The sequence below is a fragment of the Arvicola amphibius genome, chromosome 6 (genome assembly GCF_903992535.2).
Source record: "Arvicola amphibius chromosome 6, mArvAmp1.2, whole genome shotgun sequence".
In the NCBI taxonomy this organism is placed as follows: Eukaryota; Metazoa; Chordata; class Mammalia; order Rodentia; family Cricetidae; genus Arvicola; species Arvicola amphibius.
In genome coordinates this window covers 96,429,522-96,445,105 of record NC_052052.2, presented here as the reverse complement: position 1 = coordinate 96,445,105, position 15,584 = coordinate 96,429,522, and the positions used below count along the sequence as shown (strand labels likewise).

General features: G+C 35.0%; 1 protein-coding gene across 1 annotated transcript in view; it reads left to right on the top strand.

Moving 5' to 3' along the window:
* Malrd1 (MAM and LDL receptor class A domain containing 1) overlaps positions 1-15,584 on the top strand; it is a 617,971-nt gene that overhangs the window by 112,815 nt on the left and 489,572 nt on the right. Inside the window, exon 13 of the mRNA XM_038334493.1 lies at positions 4,734-4,854. Coding sequence (XP_038190421.1) covers positions 4,734-4,854 — 121 coding nt within the window. The remainder of the gene's footprint in view (positions 1-4,733; positions 4,855-15,584) is intronic.

Here is a 15,584-nt window from a genome sequence, read left to right as displayed (position 1 = left end):
TGTAAGAAAATTAATTTAACAGCCTTTCAGGAATCTCTCCATCATTTAGGCAGAAGAATTGAAAGAATTTTAGTCAAATATTTAATTTTATTTTCATTTCTTCCAATCTGTTTGAACTTGGTCTGTTCCTGTTCAGCTGTGATGTTGAACTCTTTACAAAAATATGTATATTTTTTTGCAGTTTGAAATTTCATTTTGTTGTAACTTAGATTCTAAATTTTAATATCTTAAGAGATTTTTTGGTCTAAATACTGTCCCTGGATTTCTTATTGGTCAATGTATAAGTTCCTATTTAAATATAGGTCATATTTTAGGTTTCACCAGAAATTGATTTTTTGTATTTTCTACAATTATTGGATTGATGTTCATTCTCTATCAGTTATTAACTATTAATCAATAACAATTTCATAAACTTCTCTGAAGAGTCAGTGAAGGGTAAGAATTATGACACAGCAGTAAATATCATCTGAATGAAGTTGCTTTGTCCTCTGTCTTCTCTGTTTATGGCATCAGTTGATCAGTAGTTCTGGTGTGACTCGTATGCTGAGGAGCAGAGATCTCTTTACTCCACTAAGTGATGTAATACTGTGCAGATACACCAACAATAGCTTAAGCAAGACATTCTTCCCAGTGGCTTTGGGACAGTTAGCTAGTTACTTTTCTAAACTTATTTTTCTTTTATTTGAAAATGAGTACAAAAGGTTTGCTATGCTTGCAAGATTAAGTTTATGGACTATATGCTATAAGTTCTACAGAAGAAATGGCTGTTCCTCTTATTATTCATACAGCCATTATTATTCAAAAGCAACCACATTCTAGTTTCTAATTCTAACAAATTATACTTTTTGTTTGTTCAGTAATTAATTTTCTTCATGTTGTTTTATATACCAAGGTATTGAGAAATCTTATTTTATTTTCTGGGAAAGCTTCTGTTTTCATTAATACATAAAAATTACTTGGATGTTAACAATATTATGGGTTATAATTTCTGAAAGCAAGAAATTTTGTCATTTTCAAAATAATTATAAATGTATAAAACAAAACCAACAAGGGCTTAAAATAATTTTCAAAAGGAAATACATCTATATTTAATTAGAGAATTGAGTTATTAGAGGATCTTGTAAAAAGAATATTTTAGCTTCCCTTTTTCATAGTTGAAACAATTCTTTTAAACAAACTGTTCCACATTGGCTAATCATTGATTCTGTAGTTCCAAAAGGCAACAACTCTTAGTCACAATACAAAGACCTGTCTGATAAAAACAGTAACAAGAGTAATGGTTTGGTGAGATGGCACCTCTCAGTGGAATAGGCAGCCTCTACCCAGCCTGAGGACTTGAGTTCAACTCCCACAGAAAGGAAGTTGAAAACTAACTCATACACATTATTCTCACACTTCCACAGATGTGACATGACCAGCATGTACCTGCACAGACATACACACACACACACAACACACACACACACACACACTCACGCACATGCACTCACATGTACATACACACTAAATGCCAAAGAGTATTATAAAAATAGAAATAGATATGAGCTGATAATTATTTATAGCTATGCATTATAAGATTAAAGAACCATTTTTAAAAAGTGGGTTATTTTAAATTAATAGTTTCATTGTAATCTTTCAATATGTGGTCTTGATTTTACTTGCATGGAAGTAAGCTACTGGATTTGAAAATAACTGAATATCAGTTTTCTTTGACTTTTGAGGTATGTTTAATTTATTTGTGGCAATTTAATTTGAGGTACACTTTAGTGATATTAGTAAATCACCTTGTGTTTCTGTTCAGCCAAAATGAAATAGTCATATCTTCATGATCTATATCATTGTTTTACTTCATCCAGGACCCACCAGTTACACATACAGAGTACAAACACATTTCTCTTCAAGAACAGAATGGTACCACAAATATTCTGCTTTTTCTTTTTAATAAAGGTCTCTTTTCTTGACATGAGGAATTACACATTTTATTTTAATTGACATTATCAGTGCATATTATCAATATATATGCCCCTTATCAGTGATATATAGCAATAAAATATAAAAGGGGAATTTTAAAGTTTAATATTGACACAAATAAATTGCAAATAATATTTAACATTTTCTAAATTATAGCACTTTTGTACATTATGCCAAAACTATTTTCTAAAACTTGTGCTACTATTTTCATCTGTGCTATTATTTTCTGCCTCTTGTGTGAAAATAAAATTTCTTATCCAAGATATCAAAGTAGCCAAATATAATCAGAATTTAAAAAAATTCTTCAAATTTTATATATCACATTGTAAAATATTGAAAATTGCATATAAAACATTTGTGTTTTTTCATTATTACCATCTGCCATCATAGCCTGTATTCACATGGACTGCCTTATTTTAATTTCTATTCAATTCTATTTATTGATTGCTTATATATATGTTTTTATCAAATTTATATAGAAATCTCAACTGCTACAAAATTCCAGCCTATTGATTTTTTATGTAACTTTTTAAAATAAGAAACACATGCTGAAGGTCTTCTCATATTAGCTCAAAAAGACAGAAAATATGTTAAAAGGAAGATTATTCCATAGTGGATATGTATCTACTATCTAAAGCAATATTAAATCTGTGAGTGTTGAGTATATATGGAAAGAAATGGATTTAACTAATGCTATTTCTTGAGGGAAAAAAGCCACCATAGGGTCATATATTTAGCTACTTGATTCCTAATTGGTAGGACTGCTTGGGAAGGGTTAGGAGGTGTGGCCCTTTTGGGAGAGGTGTATCAGTTGGAGTGGGCTTTGACATGTGAAAAACCCACACCCATTGCCATTCCCAGTTAGCGCTTTCTCTGTCTTATGCTTGTGGCTAAATCAGAAACTAACATGCCCCATGCCTGTCCTGCCAGTTGCCATGCTTAGTTAGGCAATGAACTCTAACCTTCTGAAACTGTAAGCTCCAATAAACTCTTTTTTTCTGTAAGTTGCCATGGTTATGGGTTTTTATCACAGCAATAGAAAGGTAGCTAAGAGAGTATATTAACAAGGATAGTATTCCATAGAGAATATGCATCTACTAACAAAAGCAACATTAAATTAAAATATGTGAATTCAGGTATAAATGCAGAGAACTTTGCTTACTTGTATATCCTAAGCTATTTTTCTTTTGAATAATATCATTCTGTTTAGCAAGATTGTGCTAATTCAAGCAATTGATCCTTTCAATTCATTATCCAATTAATTGGTTGTTGTCTAAAATCCTATACTTCCTTAAGACCCAAAGGTTTCCAACATTACATACACTTCCATATCCCCTTACTTCTGGTTGGGTTGCAGTCTCTGTTTCTTCTTGACAACATCTTTGGCAGAAATTATCATCAGGGTTTATCCTAATTTTGTTACAGGATATCAACTGTGACCATTGTGATTGGTGAAGAACACAAAGTTAGAATAAAAAAAGCAAAGTATAAAAAAGTACCCATCAATTTTGATATCATATAGGTCATAGACATTAACTCCTAAAAATCCAACATGGACTGTGTTTTAATGCTTAGGTTCAATGAGAATGGACAGACAAGCAGATATGATTGAATAAAATCTGATTTAAAGGTAATATAATAAAGGGAGCTTCCCCACCCCTCTTTATTCAGAGTCCTTTTGGCTCTTCACTGTTGGAAATTTCTCTTTGATTATGGGGCAGGTCACCTGATACGGTGCGATTGTGTGACCGATTTCTAGGAGAGGTACCGCAGAGATTTCTATACAGCTGGCTACCATGTGCAAAGGCCACACACAAGCACAGGCAGAATGATGTCTCAATTGACAGATGTAGAGAAGCATGTTCTGAGCCTCAACCTAAGTAAACAGTTAATGCCTCAGTATTAGATGATAAGATGTATCTCTGGCTACTAAGTATGCCTACAGATTGTATCCTTAGCTTACCCCCTCAGGGCTCTAGAAACAAGCTATCTCTGTCTCTCTCTACTCCAGTCTCTTCTTCCCCTACTCACTTTTCTTTATCTTGCTCTCTCCCTCTTCTTTTAATCTCTTCCTCAGTCTTCTTCTCCCTCTCCTTATCTTCCCACCTTCTCTGATTTTCTCCCTTAATCTTTTCCTCCTTTTTTTGTAGTAGAATAAGCATGTGAGAATTTGAGTGATTAACAGGAAAGAAAAAAAAAGTATGTCAAGTCACCATTCAGAGTTTTGGAATAAAACAAAATCAATGCTTGGCTTCCTATGGCTTAGTAAATGAATATAACAAATGGCTCTACATAGTTAATGGCTGTAATCATTATCACATAAAGTATGTTCCTAAATCTATACATAATATATATGCATACTTAAATATTCAGATTTAGAAATGAATAACTCTAGCTAAACCATTACAATTAATTCATATCTTAATTAAATTGAATTGTAAACCACACAGTTGATTACCCCAAAGAGCTCATTTTAAATGTATATGATGCTTAGTGGCTCCGACGGGAAGCATGCCCTTCATGAGTGATGAATGTTGCAACTTTTAACTAAAACAAGGTTACCTAACATATTAAGGTTATATAAGAGGCTGTCAAAGCAGCTATGACTATGTGGCTTTATAATTTGAATGCTCAGGTCACAGAAGTTTTCTAAAATTAGACTGAAAAATGGAACAGGTGTAAATGAGTTTCTTTATTAAAATAAAATCATCTTGAGATTTTAATGCTATGGTGTATTTTACTAACTCTTTCTGCAATAACAGTTAGTTTTGGAAGCTACAGTTTTGTCTTTGAATGCTGCTGTTGCTGTAGATGACATCAGTATATCCCAGGAATGTGAAATTTCCTCTAAGTCACTTCAAAGTACCAGCTTACAAAACCCAGGTAAGATTTGTTTTCTTTTGATTATTGTAATTTTAGACATTCAAACAATTGCTTTTATTTATTAAAGTATATTATAGTCACTAGAATTTAATAGAGGGTATGGATATGTTGAATCAATTTTTTAATGTTAAGAAGTAATTTTATTTACAGAAAGATTTGTTTTTGCTATTTTAAAGCCGTTTTTCGTATTTTATATTTTCACACCTTTTATCTTCCCTTAGCTCCTGCTTTCTACCTACCACTAGCACCCTTCTCAATGAGTCCCTCCTCCTCTATTGATATCTTCTTTTCTGTGTGTGACACAGAGTATAGAGCTACTTGCTTGAATGTGTTCAAGTTTTTCCACAGTGCAAGAGCAACTTATCTTTAGTCAGACCACTGAAGAAAGTGACCCTCCTGCCACAAAAAGCATTAATTGCCACCAGTCCCTCTGTGAAGGGTGGGATGTCATAAGCCCCTCCCCCAACCACAATGAAATGTTGAGGGCCCAATCTTACACAAGTCTCATGCAGACCAGCATGGCTGGAGTGAGTTCCTAGTATAATGGCCCTGTAGTATCCAGAAGATAGTATTTATTACACATCTCCCCATTTTTGCTCCTATATTCGGTGTGGTCTTTCTTCCATGATGTTCCCTGAACCTTGAAAGGGGTTATAGCTGTAGTCAGGTTAGAGCACCCCACCGTTACTCATTCTAGGTTATTTGGTCAGTTACATGTTTCTTCATTAGCCACAGACTACTGTAGCATAAAGCTTCTCTGATAAAAGCTGGATCCAGAACTAATCTGTAGGTATAAAACAGTACTTAAAAGTATGTCTGACAACATAATTATTTAGCAAAAGTGATAATAGTAGGACCTTAGAACCTGTGACATCCTAGTCAGGTTTACAGAGTCAGGAATGAGATGGTTATACTTAGAAATTGGTCTCCCGTGCCCTTGCATTGAGGGCAACTTTCCACTTTCTCTTCTATCAGGTTCAGTGTGGTCAGATTTATATTGAGGTCTTTCTTTAATCCATTTGGACATGAGTTTTGTACATGGTGATAGATATGGATCTATTTTCATTCTTCTACAGGTTGACATCCAGTTATGCCAGCACCATTTGTTAAAGATGCTTTCCTTTTTCCATTGTATAATTATAGTTTCTTTGTCAAAAATCAGGTGTTCATAAGAGTGTGGATTAATATTCAGGTCTTCAATTCAATGCCATTGGTGAACCTGTCTGTTTTTATACCAGCATCAAACTGTTTTCATTATTATATCTCTTTAATAGAGCTTGATGTCAGGGATGGTGATACCACTGGAGTTCCTTTATTGTACAGGATTGTTTTAGATACCCTGGATTTTTGGTTTTCCATATGAAGCTGAGTACTGTTCTTTCAAGAATTGTGTTGGGATTTTGATAGGGATTGGATTGCATCTCTAGATTGTTTTGATAGGGTTGCTATTTTTATTATGTTGATCTTACCTATTCAAGAGCATGGGAGATGTCTTTCCATTTTCTGACATTTTCTTCAATTTCTTTCTTCAAAGACTTAAACTTCTTATTGGACAGGTCTTTCATAGAGTTACCCAAAGATGTTTTTTTATGTTATTTGTGGCTATTGTGAAAGATGATGTTCCTCTGACTTCTTTCTCAGCTTCTTTATCATTTGTGTATAGGAAGGCTCCTAATTTTTTTGAGTTGATCTTGTGTCCTGCCACATTACTGAAGGTATTTATCAGCTGTAGGAGTTCCCTAGTAGAAATTTTGGGGTCACTTATGAATACTATCATATCATGTACAAATAGCAAGAGTTTGACTTCTTCTTTTCTAATATGAATCCCTTTGATATCCTTTTGTTGCCTTATTGATCTAGCCAGAAATTCAAGAACTATGTTGAGTAGATATGGAGTGGACAGCCTTGTCTCGTTCTCTATTTTAATGGAATCACATTGAGTTTCTCTCTATTTAAGTTGATGTTGGCTGTTGACTTGTTGTATATTACTTTATTATGTTTAGATATATTCTTTGTATCTATGATCTCTCCAAGACTTTATCATGAAGGTATATTGGATTTTGTTGAATGGTTTTTCAGCGTCTAATGAGATGATCATATGGTTTTTTTTCTTTCAGTTTATTTATAAGGTGTATTACATTGATAGATTTTTACATGTTGAGACATCCCTGCATCTTTGGAATAAAGCCGACTTGATCATGGTAGATAATTTTTTTTGATGTGTTCTTGGATTCGGTTTGCCAATATTTTATTAAATATTTTTGCATCTATGTTCATGAGTGAGATTCATATGTAATTTTCTTTCTTGGTTGAGTCTTTGTGTGGTTTCGGTATCAGGATAATTGTAGCCTCATAAAAAGAGTTTGATAATGCTCCTTGTGTTTCTATTATGTAAAACACTTTGAGGAGTATAGGCATTAGCTTTTCTTTAAAGTTCTGAAGGAATTCTGCACTGAAACCATCTTGCCAGGGACTGTTTTTAGTTGGGAGGCTCTTGATGACTGCTTCTATTTCCTTGCAGGTTATAAGTCTGCTTAAATTGTTCACCTGGTCTTGATTTAATTTTGCTATGACGTACTATCCAGAAAATTGTCCATTTCTTTTATTTTTTTAACTTTGTGGAGTACAGGTTTTTGTCATATGTCCTAATGATTCTCTGGATTTTCTCAGTTTCTATTGCTATTTTTCCCTTTTCATTTCTGATTTTAATTCATATGTTCTCTCTCTGCCTTTTGATTAGTTTGGATAAAGGTTTATTTATCTTGTTGATTATCCCAAAGAACCAGTTCTTTTTTTCATTGATTCTTTGTATTTTTTTATTTGTTTCTATTTTATTGATTTCTGCCCTTAATTTGATTATTTCTTGTCATCTACACTTTCTGGCTTAGTCTGCTTATTTTTGTTCTAAAACTTTCAGTTGTGTTGTTAAGTCATTCGTGTGACATTACTTTCTTGATGTAAGCAATTCATGCTATGAATTTTCCTCTTAGCACTGCTTTCACAGTGTCCCATAAGTTTGGGTACATTGTGCCTTCATTTTCATTGAATTTTAGGAAGTCTTAAATTGAACCCAAGAGTGGTTCAATTGAGCACTGTTCAATTTCCATGAGATTGTAGGCTTTCTGCAATTAGTGTTGTTTTTAATTTTTAATTTTAGATTGTAGTGATTTGATAAGATACAGGGGGTTACTCAAATTTTTTTGTATCGGTTGAGGTTTGCTTTGTTACCAAGTATGCAATCAATTTAAAGACGTTTCCATGAGGTGCTGAGAAGAAGTTATATTCTTTTGTGTTTGGGCAGACTGTTCTGTAGATGTCTGTTAAGTCCATTCGAGTCATGACATCCATTAGGTGTCTTATTTCTTTGTTAAGTTTTTGTCTGGTTGACCTGTCCATTGGAGAGAGTGGGATGTTGAAGTCTCCTAGTATTAGTGTTTGGGGTTTGATGTGCTATTCAAGCTTTAGTAATGTTTCTTTTATATATGTGATTACTCTTGTATTTGGGGCATAGATGTTCAGGAATGAGACTTAATGTTGATGTATTTTTCCTGTTTTGAGTATAAAATGTCCTTCTCCATCTCTCTGATTGATTTTAGTTCGAAGTCTATTTTGTTAGATATTAGGATAGCTACACCCATTTGTTTCTTAGATTCATTTGATTTGAAAATCTTTTCCCAACCCTTTACTCTAAAGTAATGTCTGTGTTTGATGTTGAGGTATGTTTCTTGTATACAACAGGATGGATCCTGCTTTCATATCCATTCTCTTAGCCTGTGTCTTTTTATAGCTGAATTGAGCTCATTGATATTAAGAGATATTAATGACAAGTGATCTTTAATTCCTGTTATCTTTTGGTGGTAGTGTTTCTATGTTTCCTTTCTTTGGGGTTTTTTGGTGTGAGGTTATTTGTTGCCTGTTTTTTTGAGGGTGCAATTATCTTCTTTGGGTTAGAGTTTTCCTTCTAGTTCTTTCTGTAAGGCTGGATTTGTGGACAGGTATTGTTTTAATCTGGTTTTATCATGAAATATCTTGGTTTTCACCATTGATGGCGATTGAAAGTTTTTCTGGGCATAGTAGTCTGGTCTTGCATCAATGGTCCCTTAGTGTCTGCAGCACATCTGTCCAGTACCTCCTGGCTTCCATGTTTCTCATTGAGAAGTTGTGTATAATTCTAATAGGTCTGCCTTTATGTGTTACTTGACATTTTTTCCTTTGCAGCTCTTAATATTCTTTTTTTATTTTGTATGTTTTGCATTTTGATTATGATATGGCAAGGGAACTTTTGTTTTTGTCCAGTCTATTTAATGTTCTGTAAGTTTCTTGTACCTTCATAGGATATCCTTCTTTAGGTTGGGAAAGTTTTCTTCTCTGATTTTGTTCAATATATTTTCTGTGCCTATGAGGTGGAGTTTCTTTTCTTCTTCTATCCCTATTATTCTTAGCTTTTGTCTTTTCGTGGTGTCCCAAATTTCCTGGATGTTTTGTGTTAATTATTTGTTGGATTTAATGTTTTCTTTAACCAATGAATTGATTTCCTCTACAGTATCTTCAACACCTGAGATTCTCTCTTCTACCTCCTGTATTCTGTTGGTTATGCTTACATCTGTAGTTTCTGTTCATTTACCCAGATTTTCCATATTCAGAATTCCCTCAGTTTGTGTATTCTTTATTGCCTTTATTTCAGTTTTCAAGTCTTAAACTGTTTGCTTCACCTGGTTAATTGTTTTTTTTTCTAGATTTTCTTGGGTTTCTTTGATATATTTATTGATTTCTTCCAATTTTTTGTTTGTCTTTTTCTCCATTTATTTAAGGGAATTTTTCATTTCCTCTTTAAAGGTCTCCATCATCCTCATAAAGTTATGGTTAAAATAATTTCTTCTGATTCTTCTGGGTTATGATAATCAAGTCTTCCTGTTGTATTGTTTAAGCTAACTCGAATCCTGAAATTACCAGGCTAGCTTAAAGGATATATATATATATATATATATATGTATACAATATTCTGTCTGTATATACACCTTCAGGCCAGAAGAGGGCACCAGATCTCATTACAGATGGTTGTGAGCCACCATGTGGTTGCTGTGAATTGAACAAGGACCTTTGGAAGAGCAGGCAATGCTCTTAACCGCTGATCCATCTAGCCAGCCCCAAATAATTATAATTTTATTTATTATAAGGGGAAACTAATGCTACAAGAATGTAGAGCTCAGGCTCTGCTCAGTCACAGTGGACCCACACAGAAAGCTCCTGGTCCGTGCACACTTTTTCTCTCTGGATCCCAAAAGCCATGCCTCATCCTTAGATCTGTCTCTCTCTCTTTTTTTTTTTTTTTACTTTTTTTATTTTTTTTACTTTATTTTTATTTTTTTTTTTATTAAAGATTTCCATCTCCTTCCTTCCTCCTCCCCCTTCCCTCCCCTCCCCTCCACCCATACCCCTACTCCACCCCTCTTCAAGACAAAGAGCCATCAGGGTTCCCTTCACTATGTTAAGTCCAAGGTCCTCCCAGCTCCCCCTAAGTCCAGGAAGGTGAGCAACCAAACTGACAAGGCTCACAGTGAGCCCGTCCATGCTGTAGAGATCACATTCATTGCCGTTGTCCTTGGTTTCTCAGTCCTCCTCCACTGTCAGCCACATTCAGAGAGTCCGGTTTGGTCCCCTGTTCCATCAGTTCCATTCCAACTGGACTTGGTGGTCTCCCGTTAGATCTGTCCCACCGTCTCAATGGGTAAACGCACTCCTCACGGTCCTGACTTCCTTGCTCATGATCTCCCTCCTTTTGCTCCTTATCGGGACCTTGGGAGCTCAGTCCGGTGCTCCTATGTGGGGCTCTGTCATTTTCTCCATCCAATGCCAGGTGAAGGTTCTATGGTGATATGCAAGATATTCATGAGTATGTCTCTTAAAGATGATTGGTTAACAAACCTTCCCCCATCATTTTATGACCACTGGGTTCTGGTGTTACCTTGTTGCTTATTAGATTGTTGGATGAATTCTTACATTGGTGCCTTCCCATCTCTTCCTCCAATTGGTGCCAGTAGTGTCTTTGCCTCTTGGTCCAATCCTTGCAGTGGCTGTCTGTGTCATTGGGAACTGTTCTTGTTCTGCTCAGTGCTGTCACTGTCTGTGTCTCAGCGAGCCACTGAGGTCTCTCTTTGCCCTGTCTCTTGGCTTGCTCTTTTGTTCTGATCTCTTTGTTTGTTCTCTTGGTCCACTCTGTGCAGTCACAGCTTGTGCTTCTGAGTTCCTGTCTTGGTCCTCTCTCTTGGTCCTCTCTGTGTAGTTGCAGCGTGTGTTTCAGTGTTCCTCTGAGGTTGCAGGGGGAGGGGGAAAGGAGGGTTGGGGAGTAGGTTGGAACTTGTAGCTTTGTAGCTTGTAGAGTCCAATGGATATGATGGGTGGTTTTGGAGCAGCCTACCTGCAGGAAATTCGCCTGCTTGCTGGGTAAAGAAGCTGAGGCAGGTTGGTAAGGGGCCCAGGGTTTCTCCCAGGTATGAAGGACCTAGAAAGTGGGGTGTCCCACAGGGTGGGTTGTCGCTTACCTCTTGGTCCTCTTTGTGTAGTAGCAGGTTGTGTTTTAGAGTTCCACTGAGGTTGTAGGGAAATATTTAAATTTGTAATTAATAATAAATGCATATATTTGTGGATGAAAGAATAAATGATATTTTAATATACATGCTACAACATATACTGAACAAATCAGGATAAATAACACTTCTACCTCCTTATTATTGGAGCTTTTGAATTCCTGTAACAGGTTATTATCAACTATAATCACCCCACAGTCTTGTAGATGGCATTATAACTTACTACTTTTATCTAAGTATATCATAGTTATCACTACCTAACCAATCTCTAGCTTCTTTTAGGAAGCCTTCTCAGCATACTGCAATCTGTACTATGTAGTCTAATTGGCTTATTTTCAATATCCCCCTAATGGAGAAAATATACAGTATTTGTTTGTCTGTCTTTTTTGCTTAGCTTAATCATAGTCATGTCTATTACTCTGATACAATTAATGGGTAACCATTTTTTATAATCTATAATTTAAAATTCATTTTTCCTTGATTGAAAATACTTTTTCTCTTGCATAACATATCCGGATTACAGTTTCCCTTTCCTCTGCTCTTATCAGTTCTTCTACACCTCTCTTCCCATCTGGTTCCATTCCCTTTCTGTCTTCCATTAGAAAATAAACAGACTTCTCAGGGATAATAATAAGAGCAAATAAGAACTAACATGTCAGAATTAGATGAAACAAAGAGAAAGAAAGATCTCAATGGAAGGTACAAGAATCAGTGACTCACTTGTTCAGACATCTAGGAATTCCACAAAAACATTAAACTGGAAGCCATAATATTTATGCAGAGGACCTGGTTACTCACCTCTGCATGTTCTGTGCATGGTACCTCAGGCTCTATGAATTCTTAGGCTGTGTTGTTTGGGGGCTTTGTTGTCTTGGTGTCTCTTCCCTCCCAACTTGATCCTCTCCTTCCAGCACTCCCTCATCCGTCCACACCAATCTATTTTCTCATTTTTAACGAGACATATCTGTCCACCCTGCCCCAGTCTCTTACGCTATAACATCTATGGTCCTGCAGAGTCTAGTTTGGTTATCATTGGCTTAACCTCAATGTCCACATATAAGTGAATACATACCATATTTATCTTTCTGTGTCTGTAATACCTCACTCAGATATTTTTGTCTAGTTCTATCTGTTGCCTTTCAAATTTCTTGTAGGATACCATTATCATTAATGGCTAAATTATACTAAATTATGTGTGCATAATAAATTTTCTTTATCCATCCATTCATGATGGGCACATAGTTTAAGGACATATATTAGGCATTATGAATACTATTTTAAGTAGAAATTCTATATTGTACATGGCTTTAATATTTTCAACTAATTTATTACTTTATGTGTACAAGTGTTTTGCCAGCATGTATGTCAATGTATCATATGTATAGTGCCTTCAGAGGCCAGGGAGAGAGAGAGATGGACTCTCCTGGAACTAGAGTTACAGATGACTATGAGCTGACATTTGGTTGCTGGAGTTCTTTTAGAAAAGCAGTTAATGATCTTGGTTGATGACTCATCTCTCTAGCCCACTTGAAACCATCTTTCATTCTACATAATATATAATTCTCTGTGTTAATATTCTATGAATGAGAATGTATAACTTATGTGCCTAATAAATCTTTCCAAGTACCATGTATGTGTGTATGTTTCTTATAATTAACAAGGAATACAAAGAAGTGGGTGTATGATGCATTTAACAATTGATGAGTTTTAAATAAAGCTAATCAGTATCTCTTTATTTCTGTTTAATTAATCATTTTGTTTTTTAATTACAGATCATATTGCTAGAATTTGAGTAATATACAAGTTTCAAAGTTAACATTGAATTCAGTATAACTGAAGCTGTAGGAGAAGGAAGGTTTCATACTTTTCTCTATCTACAAAGACCACAAATTAAATTCCTTTATATAAAAAACAGGTTAACAAGAAAAAAGCATAGAAAATTTATTTTTAAACAAAGTTTAGTATAGCATAGGAAAGATCAGGAATAAAAACAGAAGTGCCCCGAGAAAACTGCCCACTGTTGGGCTTAGGTTCCATAAAGGATGAGCAGCTATGAAGAAATGTGAGTAGACAAAAGAGTATATGATGTAATGGTAATAGACCAAGGAGGGGGAACTGAACAAAGCCCACACATTCAGTTTCATTTGGTCTTTGCATAGCATTTATTCTTCTTAGATATGGATTAGACTCTGGATAGACTAAGGGTCTCAACACTTATTATCAGGCACGTTTATCATAGAAATGGTTATGATAAGCTCTCACACAGAGAAGTGGAAAGGCCATGGTGACCTTGCTTCTGAGGCCCTTTTGTTTTGCTAGCTTTAGGCTCTTTCTTATTTTTATTTCAGCTCCGAAAAACAAGAATGTTGAAAAACTTTAAATATAACTGAAGTTAACCTTAGCAAGTCTGTGGGAAAACTTAATCACATGTATGAATAACTCTTCTTGTAACATAAGACAGAAATATTTCTATATGTCAATCCCAAATCAGTTCTTTCAGCCAAAAATCTAGATAGACTGATTTTAAATGAATTATTCATGCAGAACTAATGTACTTCATATACTATTTTGTTACATAAAAATGCCCTCATTCCCACTAGTTTACAGTATATCTGCCATGTTGCTATAAGATCTTCTCATGTGTTAAGGCTTCACCTGGGCAGAAGCTGAATGAAACTCCGGATAAAGGAATTTGGGAATGTGCCCATCAAAACCAGGTAGTTAGTTGTCATATTTGTGGGGCAGACTGACAAGGCTATCAAAAGGCCCCATGCTTGAGCTGAAGCTACTGGAAGCTTTTCCTGGCATGCAGATAATTGCCCTACCGCAGATCCCTCAGGTGCACTTGCCCATTCTTTGTATTCCATGTACAATGCGAACAGCAAGTAGAACCATAGATGACTACTTTTGTATATTCGAAATCGCAAAACTTTTCCTTTGAGTTTCTCGTTTTATTCATTTTCTTTACCATTGGCTCTTATTAAAATGAGTGTTGTTGAAACAGTTAAACATCCCACTGAATTGGTGATAGGAAATAGAATGCTTCTCATCCCCTTGATTTTGTTTACAGCTCAGTTTGCATCTCCAGAGGATACAGGCTATATTTTATTTAACAAGGTCTGTGATTTCACACCCAAGTGGTCAAACAGAATGTGTGAAGGCTGTCTCGGCTGAAAGTGTCACTGGTTCTGCCAGGATTTATGTGTCTGTGTTTACCATCTGAGTGTGTAAACTATGCTAGTCCAGTGAGAACTGTCTAGTGAAAATCTGTAAAGTCCTAAACAATGATCTCAAACCCTAAAACTCCTAGAAGATAATAACATGAGGTTCAAACAGAAAGAATTAGTGTGACTATGCTACCCTGAAGTGCCCAAAAATAGAGAAAGAATAACCAAATAAAAAGACCATCTGATAACTGGAAAATGTTTCTAAACTGTCTATATTATGGGGGTTGGCACTTAAAAATTAAAAAGAATACATTTAACTCATAACAGAGAAACATTATGATTGAAAAATAAACAAAAGACTTGAATAATATTCCCCTAAACAAGTTATATCTAACTGGTATATGAAAAGTTGTTTACTGCCATTAATCATCACCATTAGATAATGGTAGACTAATGTATACTCTTGAGTGCTGTTGGTAGAAATATAAGTTGTCAGAGTTATGGGAAACAATGTGGAGATTCCTAAAGAATCTCCTAAAATTTCCCATTCTGGGAAACTACCCAGAGGGAATGAAATCACCATCATGTAAGTCTAGATATTTCTAGGCATGTCTCGGTAATGTTTATAAAGGCCAGCATTAGATAATAACGTGTCCATTAACAGATAAAATGATAAAGAAAGGAGTATATGTGAAAAAATGATATAATACTGACATTTATAATGAGATTCTGTCTTTTGTTTTAACAAGGACGAACTATGTGATATTGAAATAAAAGAAATAAATTAGAAAAGAAACAAAGATACTCCATTGTTTTGCTGATATATGAGAAGGTGATATATACTAAGAAATAATATAGCTGTGGATATGAGAATCTGTGAAGAAAATGGAATTTGTAAGGTGTACAATGTAGGAAGCATACAAGATATGTAAATCTAAAGATACAGTGAGCAAGATGAACTCTATAGTTAACAAGA